This window comes from Nelusetta ayraudi, unplaced genomic scaffold, assembly GCF_046127955.1.
Source record: "Nelusetta ayraudi isolate G7.1 ecotype Tasmania unplaced genomic scaffold, CSIRO-AGI_Nayr_v1 ptg000042l, whole genome shotgun sequence".
NCBI lineage: Eukaryota > Metazoa > Chordata > Actinopteri > Tetraodontiformes > Monacanthidae > Nelusetta > Nelusetta ayraudi.
This window is the reverse complement of record NW_027466092.1, coordinates 13,191,789-13,210,000: the sequence shown is the minus strand read 5'-3', so window position 1 is coordinate 13,210,000 and position 18,212 is coordinate 13,191,789. Positions and strand designations below refer to the sequence as shown.

Sequence of the window (18,212 nt, the reverse complement as noted above, 5' to 3'; positions counted from 1 at the left end):
AATGCACGCTTTCACTCCCCGCCACTCTGAGGAGGCTGCGGGCGGGCGGAGGAGTCGGGGAGACGGCGGCTGGTGGGTGCCGTCAGGCGGTGGTAATCTGACTGGATTAGCAACCAGGTGGAAACATTCAGTCTCTCTCCCCACGCTCCTCCTCTTCCTCCTCCCCACTGCAACCATCTATCATTAACACCGTCACCATCGCCCGTCTTTCTTTCCTTCTCTCTCTCTCTCCTTCCTTCCCCTCAATAAAAGCCTCCTCGCTTTGCTCCCGTTCGCAGCCGGCGTACCTTTGTCACCGGGCTCCTGAACGCGGACACAAAGACAGACACACGCATACACTGCAACCTTTACACCCACGGGTCATCGTCTCCCCTTCCTCCCCCCTCCGCCGCCGCTGAACGGGCGTGAAGGTGCGCAGCGCAGGTGTAGGACAAAGGGGCGTGTCCCCGCCGTGACTATCAAAGCTGAAAAGATGAGAAACTTCCAAGCGAGTGGGGACGTGGTGACTGACAACGTTTGTGATGAATGGACGGGGCAGCTGCTGCAGCGGCGGCGGCGCGCACGGAAAAAAAGACGCGCAGAATCCCGAAAAAGAACTGGATGCCGTGTTTAGCATGTGAGGCTGAGAGGAAACGAGGGGAGCAGAAAGGAAGGAGGGCTGAGAGGAAATAAAGGGAGACGAGGCAGAGAAGGTTATCTGCAGCTTAAACATCCTCTGATTGTTTTTTAATACTTTATTCAAAGCGCAAGACGCACACACACACAGACACACTTTTTACACACACGCAAAACCTTTGAAGCTCCGTGCGCGCGCATGTGTGTGTACAGCTGCGCACATGTGGCGTGAATGCAGGCCCTTTTGTCTGTATTACTAGGTCACACACGCGCACGCACACAAACGCACACGCTCTCTTTAGCACACTTGCACGCGCACTCGCACACACGGCCATGTAAACAAAAACCGTCTGCTGTCTGGGAAGCAACACACCTGTTCAATGACAAGCTCTGCCACACCCTCCATAATACGGCACACCTGTGCTACTGCAGGCTAAAACTAACCTTAATCGTGCACGCCCCGGACACACGCGCGCGCGCACATAAAACATGCACGCTCACCATTGCACAACCACCGCCGAGGGGGGCTAACAAAAAAAAAAAAAAAACCCCGGGGGGTTGGATGTAATAAAAGCAAAGTGGCGAAACAGGGAGGGGCAGAGAGCAAGACAGACAGACAGGCAGACAGACAGGCAGACAGACAGGCAGACAGACAGACACGCAGGCAGGCAGGCAGGCAGACAGACAAAGACTTTCCCACTGCTCCTATCAGTAATCTAAACGCCTGTGTAATATCACGGAGGGGTTTTTATCAAATGGGAGCAGCGTCTTATGGCGTCGGTATGCGGCTGTCATTCCATCACCTTGTCAAACGCGACCATATTCAAGCAGACACCATGCTGATCTAAATAAGAGGCCTCAGCAAAATTGATGGATTGCAGGTTTTCTGGGATATTAAGAAACGAGGGAAAGGGTGGGTTTTTCTGCCCCTTCGCTTTCCCTTCTTTTTTTAAACTGGGAATAGCTGCGAGTGATACAGTTAGTTTGGGCTTGTGAGTAGCCTAACACACACCGAAGGAAAAAAAAATGTGTGTCTGTCTCTTCTCAAAGATCTGAAAAAAAAAAAAAAAAATCCCTCCCCTCCGAGCTGAACTCCCCTCCTGCCCCAGTGTGGCCAACCCCACATCATATCTGCCCCCTGTGCCGAAGCCTTAGGGCCAGGCATACAGCTTTCTGAATCTCCAAGGGGGGGCAAACACAAAGGTAACCCCCCCCCCCCTCCCCTTCCTCCCAGCAAACACACACACTCTCTCTCACACACACACACACACACATACATGAGTACCCCATCCCCCATCCCCAAAACAACAATCCTGGATGCCCATCATGTCAGTCAAAAACCCCATCAGGGACATGCATGGAGAGTCTGGATATCTGGAATCTCAATACAGTGTCATGCACCTTGAAACCCAGTGAGAGGCCCTCTTGAATATATTTCAATAGCATTATCACTCTGCATTACTACGCTTCTTTTCCCTTTCAACATTAGAGAATCGTCTCCAAATCGGACCATAATACATGTCAGCACGCAGCAATATCAGTCAAAGGACTGAGTAATTTATTTAAATCGTTCCTGCAAGTTTGGAGGTGTGTGCATTTGTTGCCGCCAGTTGTGGCTTTTCAAAATGACATGGCCGCATCTTTTCGGGTGGAAACAATATCTGTCTTGTTTGAAGCAGCGTGCGGGTGCCCTTCTCGCAAAATACCTGAAATGTTTTATCAACACGCGTCCTGCCAACAATTATGGAATGTATTTTTAAAACAGCCCTGTTGTGATACTAGAATTGTGGAAATTATTGTAATAATTTTAAACCCCATAAAGAAGCTTTGTTGCAAGGTATCACTTAGACTTGGTAAACTTGCCAAGATAAAATAAACAAATGCTTAAAATTTAAACAGAAGCAAAAAAAAACCAATGATTTCAATTTTTAAACTTTCTTTTTAAATTCTAAAATTATGATTAAATTATGTATCATTGTTCAAGTCACTATTCAATCTACAATTATGAATTCTATAAAATGCACTAATTAATTAATAATAAACTCTCACTATAAAACCAAACAATACAAATCTCATCGTTGCTGCAGTGTTTGTAATTTAAGGCTGTCAAGGCACGGACTTAATGCGGCCATTGTGATTTTTATTTAATTGCCCAAATGGGGGAAATACGAACTTGATCCTCCAAACTTACTTGTAACTCATAACAACAGGGTTTGTGCGCCGGGTTGCGATGATGTGCTGGAGCCCCAAAACTAATGAATATGCAAACGAGCAGGAGACAAGAGGATGTGTGGATCCGTGCACATCACACAGGATGCCGCTCTTATTAGGGCCGAGTGGAAGCGGCTATTTAATGGACGCCTTGTGTGCGCAAATGATAATTAATTAGGGTGTGTGTTTTTTTTCTTTCCTTACATACATCCGGTACAGTCACTGGCTTTTTCTTTCACTCCTCTTGCACGCGCACTCACCTTCCAGGGACCCCCCACCCCCAACCCCCTCCTATTGAGACGGGATACCAAAGCTACTTGTTAAATCTAATGCATGCACTGTCAACCCATTCGCACCCCGTCACGTCCCCGCTCAATATAGAAACCGGATTTTCTGGTATTACCCACACCTTTCTTCGCCAGAGCGCCCCCCACCCCCACCCCCCAACGCGCGCGCACGTACACGCGCACACGCACGCCACCCTCTCCACTCCCCCATTACGAACCCCCATCTTGCGACCAGGACCAAAGCGAAGCAAAGCAGAAAGCACCGTGCACCTTGGAAGCCAACGCAAAGCACGCACGCACTCGCAGCAGCAGTAACAAGTGACGTGCACACGGCTAATGGCCTTTAATGTAGGCTTTAATGGGTAATATAAGCGGCAGAATTAGTCCATTGTAATTAATTACATCACATGACAACGATTAGCACTTTACTTAGTGACGAAGCTATATAAATCTATGACAAGATTACCGCAGAAACGTTTAATAATCCCTGTGTGATAAAGGCGCATAATCCCAGAATGTCCCCGTTTAAAAAAAAAGAGAAAAAAAACACGAATATGACAGACAATTCCAAGCTCTACTTTTTCCACCGCGCGGATCTCTTTACGGTGGGCATTGTTCTGTTTTTCAGTATTTTAGATCATGCGCGAGGGTGAAAGTGACAATTTTCAAACGTCCCGGAAGCGAGTCATAAACACTTCATTAAACTATAGCAACACACAATACACTTAAACAGGTCTGAACATCTTTTGTTGTTGTTGCTGTTTTGAGGTGAGGGGGTTTAATCTATAAATGTCCTAAAAATAACAAAACAATTTCCTTCCACAGTAAATTCTACTTCGTCCCGGACAGCTTCCCAACTTTGCAATATAGAAAGCATATGCTTAGAGGGAGGGGGGGCGGGGGGGCAATGGAGTCGCTGACTCCTTATTAAAAAAACAAAAAACAAAACGGGAAAACAAAAAAACACACACGTCATTTATAAACATGAAAAGAGCTGCGTTCACACTGACCTGAGTGCGGACCCATGGAGAGGTGCGTTGAATAGTATTTCCCAGGCTGGAAGTGAGCGGGGTGCTGCACGGCGCCGTGGCCGCCCGGCGCCATCCGGGAAGCGGCGCTGTGAACCAGCGCGCTCCGCTCCGTCAGGAGATGGTGCGGAGGAGCGAAATCTCGGCTTTCCATCCCGGCGAGAAGCACCGATAAATCCCAAATCCAAAGTGAAATCCGGAGGCACCGAAGGTTTCAAGCACCCAGATGCAAATAATCCCTTTTATGAACTTCGGGCTCCCCTCGCATTGAGCGGAGTTTTGGCTTTACAGGGTAGAAACTGAGTCCCCGTCATGTCCTACAAAAGAGAGAGCAGGAGAGACGTCAAAGCGCTGACAATAATGAGCCAACCAGGGATGTAGCGCTAAATAAAAAAAGGTTGAACCGCGAGAGACAGTCGCTGTTCGCTGGAACAACCGAATTGTTGTTCTTTAAATAAAAGAGAGACAAAGGTTTCAGCTGCGACGTTCGAAGGAGCACATTTTTTTACGCACCACGTTTTCCTGCTTTTGTAGCTGGACGTGTCATTTCAAGACTACTATTCCGGAGCGCGAAAGTCTCTTGTGCGCACACACAAATATTTCTGAACCGGGTTTTGGCGCATTTGAGGAACGTTAAACGCCGTCGTGAGTTTCCTAAACGAGGGGGAAAAAACACTCCCGTGAACATAGCCTGCGACCGAACACGACGTTAATAACAGTGGAGGTGAATTTACCAGCGCAAAGAATGGCAAGGAGAGAGGCGAGACTTGGCTCGGACACAAACAACTGCGTGTACTCAGTAGCCTGCAACCAGAGTTGGGCGCGTAGAAAGGGCTTTTGCGGATAAAGGAATTGTCATCAACAAGCGGTCTTCAGTCTAAATTATGGCGACTATTCCCCCAATCAGAGACCCCGAGTAGAAACACGAAACGCCAGGTTGTGATTAATCATTCAGTGTTTGCCTTTTATTCAAAGAGAGTTTGATTTCTTTCCCTGTGCAGTTAGCAAAAATGCAAACAGTTGTGCGTAAATGTAACGCTCGCTCGTGTCACGAGCGGATATATTGCAAATAAATTATTGTTATTTTAGGGGCAGTACAAGGGGAGACTGTCATATAAAAGCCGATCAACCGTGCAGTTGACAGTGGTCAAATTTTAAAATGTAAAAAAAAAAAAGCCCACTCCACTCGAGGCCGATTTGACGTATCTTTTTTACGCAACTTAGCCATTTGTTTGCGTCCCTTCGCGAATACAATGATCGCGGCGTCGCCCTTTGCAATGAAAAGTTAACATCGGTGGCCCCTGTGTGCCTCATAGCGATGGCAAAACACCACATACAACATCCTCCACGCTGCACACGCGCACACACACACACACACACACACACACACACAGAATGGAGCCACGCATCGGTATGTTCTGGGCTACACTGTAATCACCCAACACAAATCAAATCACCTTTATGCTCCAGTGCGAAACAGCCTGGCAATAAACAGTGAAATAGACTTGGAAATCATCGCCTTTATATGTGTGTGCGCGCGCGCCTCATAGCCGATGTCATTTACTTAAATAGGGCTCCATGTGACGCTCGGTGTGCGCGGGGAAGGAAGGGAAAGAGCTCGCTGCTGCTGCTGCTGCTGCTGTTGCTGCTGCTGCTGTTGCTGCTGCTGCCTGTGTTCGCCCAAGCACACCTCAGCAAGTCCTTCACCGGGGCCTTTCAATGCATGGCACGTCCATCTAGCGCTGTGTAGATGCTGATAGCACCCCCCAGGAATCGACGATAAAGGGAACAAAGAAAATAGCAAATGCTCCGGTGTGGACCGCAGCGTACAGAACGCACGGGGACGGAGCTCTTGGCCGCTTGCATGCGGGTCTCAACTTTCAGCAACACTGTTATGCATGCGCAAGTGCGTGTGTGTGTGTGTGTGTGTGTGTGTGTGTGTGTGTGTGTGTGTTGGAGGGGTGGACAAAGTTCAGCAGCTCAAAATAATTTCTCTATTGTTTGCGAGACGCAAACTATCATTTTGGATTACGACGGCAACAACAACACACACACACACACACACACACACACACACACACACACACACACACACACACACACACGCAAAATAGTGGTGAAAGGACGCAGGTTGCAGCAGTCGAGCAAAGGCAAAATGGACTCTGTGTTGTTGTGTGTCCCTCAGGCCGCTGAGCGAAGAGACAATGGCCCTCCTCTACGGGACATCAATCATACACCACTCTCGCCTGACATTTGTCTATACGTTTTTAAATTTTCGGCCCGTAAACACACGTCCGTGTTGTTTACATTCCCCGTCAACAGAGAGCCACTCAGGCTGCATTTAACAAGCTGGATCCAAATCCCGTGCCACGCACGTACAAAAGACGCGAGCAGGTCGCGCGAAACAGTTGGGGTAAAATAGTAATAACAATAATGATAATGATAGAGGAGCAGTTGTGAGTCTGTGCTGGACTGTGTGTGTGTGTACATGGAAGGCCATCCGACTTCCTCTCATTTTTGCCCAGAATTCCCCTTTAGAACCCCTATCTTTCATAAGTCTCTGCCCCGTCACACACACACACACACACACACACACACACACACACACACACACACACACACACACACACAGCCCCCACAGGGGTCAAACTGTTGTTAGAGGAAAATTCCTGTGCAAAAGTAACCAGTGGTCAAAAAGACGTGAACTTGATACAGAAGCCCTGCGGCGAGTGACGGGAACAGAAAAGTCAGGCATCGCGGCAAAATTCATAAAAACGAAACATAAGTAATATTTTTGCTTTGAAAGGCTCGACTTGTTGGGAGGTAAATATGAACTGATATTGGAATTTTCAGAATAAAAAATGGGGGGAATACAATCAATCATTTTTTAGCTTCAAGTTTCTCAAATCATAAACAGCACAAAACCATTTTCTTCCTTCTTCTTCTTTTTTTTTTTTTTTTAACTAACAAAGTTCTAAAGCTGCTGTCGCCGGATGTTCACAGGCCGGCTGACAGCGAGAGACGAGCCCGAGCCGAGGCGCAGGCAGGCCGGCGTCTCCACAGCCTCCACGCCGCGGAAGGATGCAGAGAGCTCTGCTGCAGATCGCAATAAACTGCCCCGTGCTACTCCTTCTCCTTCTCTCGAGCGCAGACACACACACACACACACACACACACACACACACACACACACACACACACACACGAGCTCACACACGCAGTACACACAGAGTGAGAAAGACGCGCACACGCAACGCACAAAAAAAAACCAGGAAACCAACAAAGAAAATTGTACAATTTATCAGCTATAAAAACCGGAGGCGCGCTGAAAAGCGAGCGGTTGTGAAGAAGCGCCGTGAATGGATCGGAACACACGAGTCATTTGGCCGTGAAGAGAGGTCAGATCAAAAAGTGACACACATATCGCCGCAGCTCAGCCCTCCAGACCGCGAGAGAAAACAGTGGGAATATCCGAGACAAATCCTTTACAGTGCTGTCACATCGTTAAAGAGATGCTGCTTTGCCAGTATCAGACTAGAATTACGAAATGAGGATTGTCTTTGGCAAATGTCAGCGGCGGTCACATCAGCTCGGGGTTTTGTTTTTTGTTTTTTGTTTTTTGTTTTTTAAAACTGTGCAGCCCCGTATTCCTCAAGTGACCCGAGAGAGGTGGAAAAGAGGGGAAAATATAGATTCAGCTCCGTAACGTAAAAACGGCGATAGGTTGTCCCCTCGCAATGTGCAGCACCAAACCCAACACACACACAAAAGGCGATTTAGAAAGAAATATTAACAATCGTTGTTATTATGACAAACCCAGCAAAAAAAACACATATATTTGTACTCACTGATAAGTTATATCCACCGCGTGCCGAGTCGAGTACGAGCGAAAGAAAAAGTAGAAAAATGTTCAAAGTGAAAATCCGCGAGTCGCAGGGGTGAAACATGTGGGATTGATTACATCCTCCGCCGCTGCAGACTGCGCCGCGCACTCAGTTGAGGTATGGCAGAGACGCAGCGTAGAAGTTCAGGCTTGTAGTGAATCGGGGCTCGTTCATGCAGCCGGAGACTCAGACACGCTGGGAGGAGGAGGAGGAGGAGGATGGAGGGTGTGTGTGCGCGCGCGCGTGTGCGTCCGCGCGCGCGCGAAAAGAAGGGGGAGGGAGGAGGAGGAGGGGGCGGGGGTGAACGCGCAGGCCCATTGGTTTGAGAACGACAATGTGAAAGCGTGCCCGTGAGGCTACCCCTGCCCCCCACCCACCCGCCCCACCCTGTACACTCTTCACACACACACACACACACACACACACACACACACACACACACACACACACTTCCCGGACGGTAAACACACGCTGCCATTGGCTGCCACCAGGAGCCAATGAGCGGCGGCCGTGCGGAGTAGCGGAGCGAAACGGCGGGCGTTTGATTTGCAGCCCTTCGGCGCGCTGCGTGCACAAGCAAATGCGAGGAGACAGGCGGCACAGCTTGGCGCGGCGCGAGTGAGTGAGTGCGCGCGGAGAGAGGAGGAGAGGAAGGAGCTGGAGCCGTGCAGGGTTCGTCTTGCACGGCTCCCCCGTCCACCGTGATCGCTGGCTGGGGAGCAACCTGTATCGATACACAAAATGCAGCATCATTTCCTGAGAGTGCCCTTGTAAATAATAATAATAATAACAATAATAATAATAATAATAATTATTATTATTATTATTATTATTATTATTATTATTATTATTATTATTATTATTATTATTATTATATTTGGGTTTTAATTTTTGAGGTGGTGCAGTAGTTTTATTGATTTTATTGATGCTCCTGGAGAGAAATTTGTCACTCGTCTGACTTTACGTGATTTAGCTCAAATTTATTGTCTGCGCAGTGTTCAGTTTGTACCTCGAGATAAATTCTGCAACTGCATCAGAGTTTGGTGACCAGTTGAAAGAAATATCTGTTTTGAGAAAAACGCACCTTGTGAATCTTACATCCACGTCATTAATATTATTCATAATTACCAGATATTTTTTTTTGTTTCCAATCATATTTGTGAGCATAACCCTTTCCTCCAAATCATATTTTTCTTTTCACAGCTATGAGTAGCAATAGATATGTTGCGATTATATGGCGAGCTAAGGGTTAGGCGAATTACTCATATAGACTGTGTACGTTTATAGGTGTTACACGTAAATTAAACAACATGGGTCACCGTATTATCAATATTTTTAATTTTATGGTTGTACGTCAGTTTACCCTTCTCCTTCGCTCGCACATCACACACACGCGCGCACACACAAGCAAATTGAATCACTAATTTTTGGAAGTATTACTGTCCCCGGGGTTAGCCTCGTGCACGGTTCACTAATTCAGCCAATTAAAACTGGAAGGATATGAGCTTGTATGTTTCCGTGTCGAAATATATGAGTTGCTATAGGCTGATTATTCCCCCCGTCCAGGTTTTGTTTATACGTGGAGGCAAAGGGTTAAAAACTCGGGGCTCCGGTCGTTGCGAGGCTTCCGATTGGCTGGCACGTCGCCAGAGCGCTGTCAATCACCGAGTGTAAACAAGTCTCTGATTGGCTGCTGGCCAGTCCGCACTGGGCTGCATGAAAAAAGCAATTACTGCCCCTGCGGTTTTAAGGCGGCCCCGCGCTGAACGATGAAAGGCGATAAGGAGGGACGGTTTCAAGGCGCCCCCCACAGCGAACCCCGTTGGCCCCAGAGCAAAAGGAGAGTCAAGAGTGACTAAATCAAAGGGGGATACGGTAAAAGAGGGGAAATTACACGTTGTTTTAAAACGCACGGGCTACGTTCGCGGAACGGTGCAATAACAACTTTTTGTGCGGAAAGCGTGTATGTGTGTATGTGTGTTTGTGTGTATGGGGGCCGTGGGGGGCATCGTGTTCACACGCTGCTTCGACAAAAGTCCCCATTTTTGTCAGGAAGGAAAAGAAGTTTTTGTCGTCTAAAGAACTGGGAAAAGGACAGGTCTTGTCTGACAAGACGGTGTGCTCTCTCCTCAATGCTGTAACATCCAAACTGCAGGATGGGGCTCGTATTTTACTGCGCCTAAAATGTTCCCCTTAAGATTTTACTGCCAACTGTTCAAAAATTAAGTGGGCGCGCATTTTTACTCCGAGCACAAACGGTATGTTAATTATTATCGCAGACCAGGGTATACTGGTTGTTATTAAATGCACATTACATTTTATAATAAAGAAATAATATTTATTTAAAAATGTAAAATGTGTAAATAATTTAAATATTATTAATAATTACTATAATACGTAATTACGAATTCTTACAAATTTCCATGTATAATAATTTTGAAAAAGCACACACACACATAATACATATATGTATAGATATCCATATATACACATGTACTTATATATAGAAGAAGAAAAAGACCATATATATATATATATATATATATATATATATATATATATATATATATATATATATATACGTGACGAGCAGATTTGTCACATACATTCCAAAGCCCAGTGCTCTTCTGTGGGCTGTCGCGCCTGGCGCGCACATGAAAAATAAATAGAAAACGATAACAATATTTCAATACTTCATTCAATCACTGAAACTCCAGTGACGTCTCAAAGAGAACTTTGCCAGACCCACGTATACATCACAACTACATACACAACATACAAGGCTGCGTTTTCTATCTTTTTTCTCAACTCCACAAGGGGAGGAAACTGTTTTATCAACGCATCAAACACACACGCACGCACGCGCGCGTAAACACGTGTGTGTGTGTGTGTGTGTGTGTGTGTGTGTGTGTGTCTGGAATTTCTGCGTGCATGCACAAATGTATCTACGTATAAATACGTAAATGTGTGTGTGTGTGTGTGTGTGTGTGTGTGTGTGTGTGTGTGTGTGTGTGTGTGTGCGTGCGTGCGTCTCCCAACACTGCTACCCTCAGCACTAATGACACGGGGACATAAAGCATCGTGTTCCACAGCTCCACAAAAGGATGCAACACTTTGAAAAAAAAAAAAAAAAAACAGAGAGAGAAAATCTGCATTTAATTTATTTAGCGACAAGGAAAATCCCTTTATAGTTTGAATTTTATTGGCCTTTCTTCTTTTTTTTCACTATAAAGGTGGGGGTGGGGGTGGGCTGGGCTGGGTGTGTACTTGTGCTGGGAGTGTGATCGTTGCAGGGAGAGAAAGCACAACACGCACGCACACACACACACACACACACACACACACACACACGCGCGCGCGCGCGCGCACACACACACACACACACACACACGCAGCTCCCTTGGTCCATGTGCCAGCTACTCTAGGCGGAGGAGCGGAGCGGTGGTCCTGGGAGGGAGGAGGGGGGATAATTAATGCGGATTGACTGATTGCTCTTGAAACAGACCGGTCCTGCGCGCCGATTGTCCTCGAGCAATGAAGCGTTCCTGACTGACACCTTCGCTTCTTCTTCAGCCCCCATTCCCTCTCCTTCCCCGCTACCCCCCACCAACACCACGACCACCTTTTTTTACCCTCCTTTTCTTCCTTCCTTCTCTCTCTCTCTCTCCAAGTGGAGCGGGCGGCGGTAGAGGCTCCTGCTCCTTTCCCCGAGCAGGAGCCTCCCTCTACTCTCACCGAACCCTGCGTGCAACTGCTTCCCTGGACGTTACAAACTCCACAGATTGCTGCGTGCTTCGGACACGTTGCCGCCGTGCTTTGCGGTGAACGACATAGAATTACACAATTGCGAAAATAGATAAATAAATCTCCAAATTCTTACATTTGGGCGTTTTGGTGTAGATGGGTTGCGTAAAATCGTGGTTTCGTTGCGATCTCTTTGTGTTTGTTTGTTTGTGGGAGCTCTTCAGTGATGAACAATTTCAAAAATGTAAAGAAGCGAATGACGCAGCCGATAGCTGGTAAGTGAACCTCTATGTAAGGCCATGAGTTGGTGGGAGAGAGCGAGAGACAGAGAGAATATAAGTACATATTTTGAAAAGTGAACGGGAAGCACATCTGCGAGGCTGCATTCAAATGAGGTCCAAATGGGGGAGCGGTCTCCATGGGAGTCCTCGGCGCAGAGCAACCATCCCACTCTCACCAGATATTTCTGATAGCGCTTTAATGATGAGAATTTCCAAACAGGGGGGCAGTTCAGCGGAGGAGACACCAGGCAGGCCCGTCTAAAGGTGGTGCAGCCCCGCGAAGCAACTGTAGCCAAGACTGCGTTCGAACGAAGAGAGAGAGAGAGAGAGAGAGAGAGAGAGAGAGAGAGAGAGAGAGAGAGAGAGAGAGAGAGAGAACGCTGTTGCTCCGAGCGCGTTAAGACGGCGTGGACACACTTTTATCCCTGCGTGAAAACACCAAACTCGACGCACGGAGGATGAATTAAGGAGTCGACGGAGCAACGTGTAGACAGAACACAAAAGCAAACGTGACCTTTTCGCTTGCGCACGTCCGTGGACAGACGCTGCTGTTTCCGGCCACTCTGACAGATTGCAGCGGGGGAACTGCTGCTGCTGCTGCTGCTGTTGCTGCTGGTGCGCAGCGTTGAGCTTGTGATGGCACGTTAAAATAAATAGATAAGTGGATAGATAGATAGATAGATAGATAGATAGATAGATAGGACGACCGACACCTTCCAGTTTCGACTTGAAGTATAGCATTGGGACGACGCACGCGACATCTCAAGTGACCGGGGACGCTGCTCGATGGCGGCGACAAGAGACACGAAATTAGTACTTGTCACAAAGCCATGAACATCCGGCGACCCGTACGGACGAGATAAAGGCGCCAAGCATCTATTTATAGGCCATAAAATTGTGGAGGCTTTAATTATCATTACCATGTGAACATAAACAGCTATAGCGCGCACCTCCCGCGTTCGCGCTGCGAGCTTTATGCGCCGTTTATATTCGAACGGGGAGGAGAATTGAATCTTAACGGCTGGTGAACTGAGCAGCGAGTGAAATGTTGATATTATGGACAAAACTAATGGGATCGAGCGCGCCGCGTGAGCCTGACGGGTATGAGGGAGCCAGCTCACACGCCCAGCGCACGGATGTGTTTTTTTTTTGTTTTGTTTTTTTTCCTGCACAGTCATTCACGCGTACTTTTATGTGAACTATGGAACGCGCGTTTTGTTTAGTGTTTTTTGTGCGATTCGAGATGATGAAAAAGAATGTTGGATAATTAGGCAGGGAAATCTTGGAGCAAACACACAGGCCAAGCCCTGTACTGTGCATATAGGTCACGGGGTCAACAGGTCATCCAACCATCTGCAATTCATTAGTCAAATTTCAAGTGATCCAATCGAATCGGATTGTTTAAGGAATAAGAACTTTGGTAACAAAGATGTTGGGATTTATAAAAGGTTCTACTCAATAGTGCAGAGTACATATTGAGTTAACTTAACAGCAAGATTAACAACAACAAAAAAAACAAGAGAAACTAACAGAATAAACGTACAGAATAACTGCAGATGCCATTCTTATCCTGATTTCCCTTTACCTAGATTATTTTTATTTACTTAAAGTACAAAGCACTCACACTCTCTCACATCTGGATCTTTTCCCGTGAACAAAATCCCATATGGCACCAGTTTCATTATGAATTATCTATTTTACAAAAATTAAAGTAAAATTCCAAATTTAAACAATGCACAACACATCTAATGGCCACCTCATCATCAAATTAATTCTATCTATTTTATACTTAACATAGCCAAAAAATGAAACCACCATCTAGGCAATTTTTTTTTTTTTTTTTTTTTTTTTTTTTTTGCCCCAATGCAATTTTGACTGCATGCCCTTGGATGTGACGACGTTAGAAAATGACATTTAAAATGGGAAACTAAATGCTTGCAATCATTTAGTGCACATATGGACAGAACCAGTGGAGCAGGCGCTGTAGCAGCAGTCAGACGTATAGTTTATTTTCTTTTTGCTGCATTCGGTGCTCGTGTGTACATTGTGACGCTTGGTAAAATTGACATTATTCACAGCCATTATTTAAAACTCATTTAAAATCATTTGAGAAACAATAAAATAAGCATCTCGCCTTGTTGTTGAAAAATGGGGTTTAAAAACTAAAAATGACTCTGGGACATTTGTAGGCCTGTCACTCGTTTTTCTTTCACCGTGCGTCAGACGTGTGTGTGCGTGTGTGTGTGTGTGTGTGTGTGTGTGTGTGTGTGTGTGTGTGCGTGTGCGTGTGTGTGTGTGTGTGTGTGTGCGTGTGTGTGTGTGTGTGTGTGTGTGTGTGTGTGTGAGAGAGAGATCAACTTGTCTGACGTCCCCCTCTGTATTTATTTCCGCTTTTCTTAAACTAACCAGAAATGTGACCTGGAAAAGACGCCCGTCATCTCGCATGAATGGCAAGCCGTGTGCGTGTGCGCGTATATGCACGCGTTCACTTTTGCTGCGTTATTATCCCACAATTTTATCACACGCGCGCGCACAGAGGCTGGCTATATGAAGGTGATCAACTCTCAATCTAAATGACTGAAACAGCCAGCGAGGGCGTGCTCGGGAGCGCGTGCATGCTCTTGTGTTGGCACATGTCCTGCGAGAGTTCCCAGCAGATAAAACCTCAGCTGCACCTTCACCACCACCGATCCAGAGGAGCTTCGACGTTTTACTGTGAGAAACTTGCAAAAGCCATCAAACCTCGTAATTCCTACTCACGGAATAAATCCAACTAAGCGAGATCTGGTTGAGGCGATAACACGTGGATATGTCGTAGATTTGCTGGGAGAAAAAAAATTGCGTAAAGTTTTCACATTGGCGTGTGTCTAGGTGTAGAATTCTGAAGTGGAGCAAACACGCACTCTCAGTTGAAAACAGCAACAACAGCGGCAACAGCAGCAACAACGGTTAAACAACCAGGTTATATTTTTAAATAATCAATATTAATTATTTTCAAAATAATTGTAAAGGCCTGATTACTTCCTAACTGTGCATTCATCTCCCCAAACCAAGGATAAAAATCCACAAAAATACCACAAACTGTCAAAATAAAGCAAAGGTTAATCATCACTTTAGGAAGGATCAAAGGTTAAAGGGTACAAAACAGATCACCTACCTATGGAACGACCGTCCCCTCACAATAAAAAATAAGGATGTGGGTCATATATAAATATGTTTTTTTTTTTTGTTTTGTTTTTTTTTTTTTTTTTTAAGTATTTCTAAATGTTAAGAATTTGGCGAGTCAGAGGAAGGGGAAAAAAACAGGAACGCTCACTGCTCTCCACCGCTTCGCAGTTGCGCGTCCGAATCGACTGTCTGAACTTCGGGCAGCGCTCCGCTTCCTTTTCACTCAGGCTGAATTTATCCAACGAGGGGGCTTTCCCTCCCTCCCGACTACAGCAGCTCTGGATCCTGCAGACGCGAGTCTCCACGAGGCTGTATAATAGCAAATTTATGTCTGGGTGACGCGTCCTCTCTCTCTCTCTCTCCCTCTCTCCCTCTGCCACAATGGAGCCGGAGACGCTGACGTTAAACAGAGAATTGATGGAGAAATCCGCCTCTCCCTCGATCCTGCTTCGCTCTCATCTCTCTTCCACACCGACACGCTGCCTGCCTCCCTGCCCTCCTCTCCTGCAGAGCAAAGGGGAGTTTACTTGCGATTTTCTTGGAGGGGGGAGGGGGGGTATCCAGGGAGGGGGGCCAAAACGACATAATCGAGCATGTTTATTACTCATACGCGAAGAGTACACCCACCTCCACCCCCACCAATAAAGACGTGGGTTTCCATGTGCGCTTTAGACACAGCGACTCAAAGACACGCGGTTTGCTGTTGTTGTTGTTGTTGTTGTTGTTGTTCCCTTTGTTTTTTTGTTTTTTTATCTGACCAGCTCTGTTTTGTTTGCGTTCGGGATTGCGCTGAAATTACGCACACAGATGTGTGTTTGTGTTGCGGGGTGGGGGCGGAGGGGGTGTTTATCGCGCACTTAAAATACGCTTCCTGCAGAGGAGTCGAGCCAAAACTTTGGCTTCGGTTAAAAACTGCATCTCTTGTCGTGTCAGTCAGGAGGCCACGCCGAACTGATTGCTCCGTGTGTGTGTGTGTGTGTGTGTGTGTGTGTGTGTGGACAGTGGCGACTGCAGCCTTAATCACCCCGCCCGGAGGTCACACTTCACCCACCTTTTAAATCCAGCGGTAGCAGGAACATCAATACCTGCTCTGTGCGCGCGCTGCGCGGGCCAAGCAGCTCCCGGGACTCTCGGAGGCATTTTTGTTGTGCAGACTGACTGGTGCATTCAAACTGACAACAAAAATGCCATATATATATATATATATATATATATATATATATATATATATATATATATATATATATATATATATATATATATATATATATATATATATATATATATATATATAACATACACACGAAGTCCGCATAAAGTTTGCGCGTAGAAAGCGAGCGAATTCCTCCTCTCTCGTCCTACAAAGGTCGCATAAAGAGACAAAGAGATGATTGCAATCAGTCCAGCAAACACACACATACGCACACACAGAGAGAGACAGAGACGGGCGCAGTTTACATCTGCGCTGCGGACGCGTAAAAAAGCAGCCGAGCCCTGCAGTTTGGGAATGAATGCGGAAGAAGCTGCGGCTCTCGGATAATTACAGAATCGGCGGTTTGCCGTCGTCTCCTTCCCTCTTTACCCCCCCAACACGGGACCTCAAGCCTCGGCTTTCCCCCTCCTCCTCATCCCCCGCCTGTAGCCCCCACTGGCTGCCCCCGCGGGTCACCGCTTCAGGAGCACCACGTCACCACCACGTTAACCCCTGCTTCACCGCGTCCGGGACGGAGACGGCGGCGGGGCCGAGGAGAGCCCTTCAGCGCTGAGCCTGAGGGAGCCGGAGCGGGAGGGGGAGGGGTGGAAACATGGAAGAGGAGCGTGGGGGCTGGTGCGAGGGAGGTGGAGGTGGTGGTGGCGGTGAGACGCAGGTTCCTCTCAATTGAAATTAATTCACAGGAAATTCAGCTTGTGCGCAACTTTCACCGTTTTGATTAGATTTAGCCATGGTGTTTTCCTTCCGCAGCGTTCAGCAGAAATACACAATTCAGTTGGAGGAAATTTAGCAACAACAACACAAAAAAAAAAAAAAAAACAGTGGTCCTGTTGGTATGCAAACTGTGACGGTCAAGTTTTGACCATTACAGTCAGCTGACATCAGCCCATCACACATTATCCATTATTCACATTGCTGTTAGTGTGTGTGTGTGTGTGTGTGTGTGTGTGTGTGTGTGTGTGTGTGTGTGTGTGTGTGTGTGTGTGTGTGTTTCCCTAGGAAACAGCTTGTGGATTATTGATGAACTTCCAAACGCAGGGTCCAAACACGCCCAAAGCCTCCTTTAAAGACGGCGCATTGAGCTCACAAAAACTTCAACCTCCTATATATTTTGGACGTACATGTGCTGCCAAACTTTGTTCACTTCCAAACTCAAGAACCAGGTCCAGTAGCCAGAAGAAGAAGAAAAAAAACTCACCAAAGTAAAATAATGCTATTATAAACTTTCCAAACGGTGGCTGCACTCATCATAGTGTTGAAAAATAGAAGCTGCTCTCAACACCAATACCAACAATGCAAACATAAATCCTTCCAGTATGGTTTTGGCTGTTTTTTCAGGGGATTTATGAGATGGGGAAGTGGGAGGGTCAAGCCAAACCACACCCACCCCAGAACCTGACCTTTAATTGTGTGTGAAGTGGCCTGCCATTGCTTAGTGGGTTTATACACTTGCAATTTAAATTCACGTTTCCATTTGTCACGGCGACAGAAGCAATGTTGTGCCTCGGCTCTCCAGCTGTGAAATTATTATTTTTTTCAATTAAAAGAGTAATAAAATCCCAAAGTTTTGCACACGTTTGTCGGAATTATGCAAGATTCTCACTTTGAAATTCTATTTTTGCGATTTCAAGGAAAATCAAGTGTCTCTTGGTTTCTAGAAATTTCAAGCAATCCAAGAAGGGGACTAAAATTCAGTTCTTGTTCGCAAATGTGCTATATCTAATCTGGAAACACATTTGTTCATTTTTGAATATTTTCAAATTTCAGAATCACTTGACATG

At 46.4% G+C, this 18,212-nt stretch overlaps 1 protein-coding gene across 3 annotated transcripts in view; it reads right to left on the bottom strand.

Moving 5' to 3' along the window:
* Positions 1-15,641, bottom strand: part of bahcc1b (BAH domain and coiled-coil containing 1b) — a 66,401-nt gene extending 50,760 nt beyond the window's left edge. Inside the window, exons 1-2 of one of the 3 annotated variants that reach the window (XM_076034597.1) lie at positions 15,208-15,641; positions 4,124-4,458 (exon numbers count right to left, since the gene is read on the bottom strand). In XM_076034597.1, coding sequence (XP_075890712.1) covers positions 4,124-4,295 — 172 coding nt within the window. In that variant the 5' untranslated portion in view covers positions 4,296-4,458; positions 15,208-15,641. Of the gene's footprint in view, positions 1-4,123; positions 4,459-5,705; positions 5,795-7,989; positions 8,199-15,207 lie in introns of those variants that run through there. The other 2 variants (XM_076034595.1, XM_076034596.1) reach the window with 2 other exon arrangements.
* Between the last annotated feature and the right edge of the window lie 2,571 nt (positions 15,642-18,212).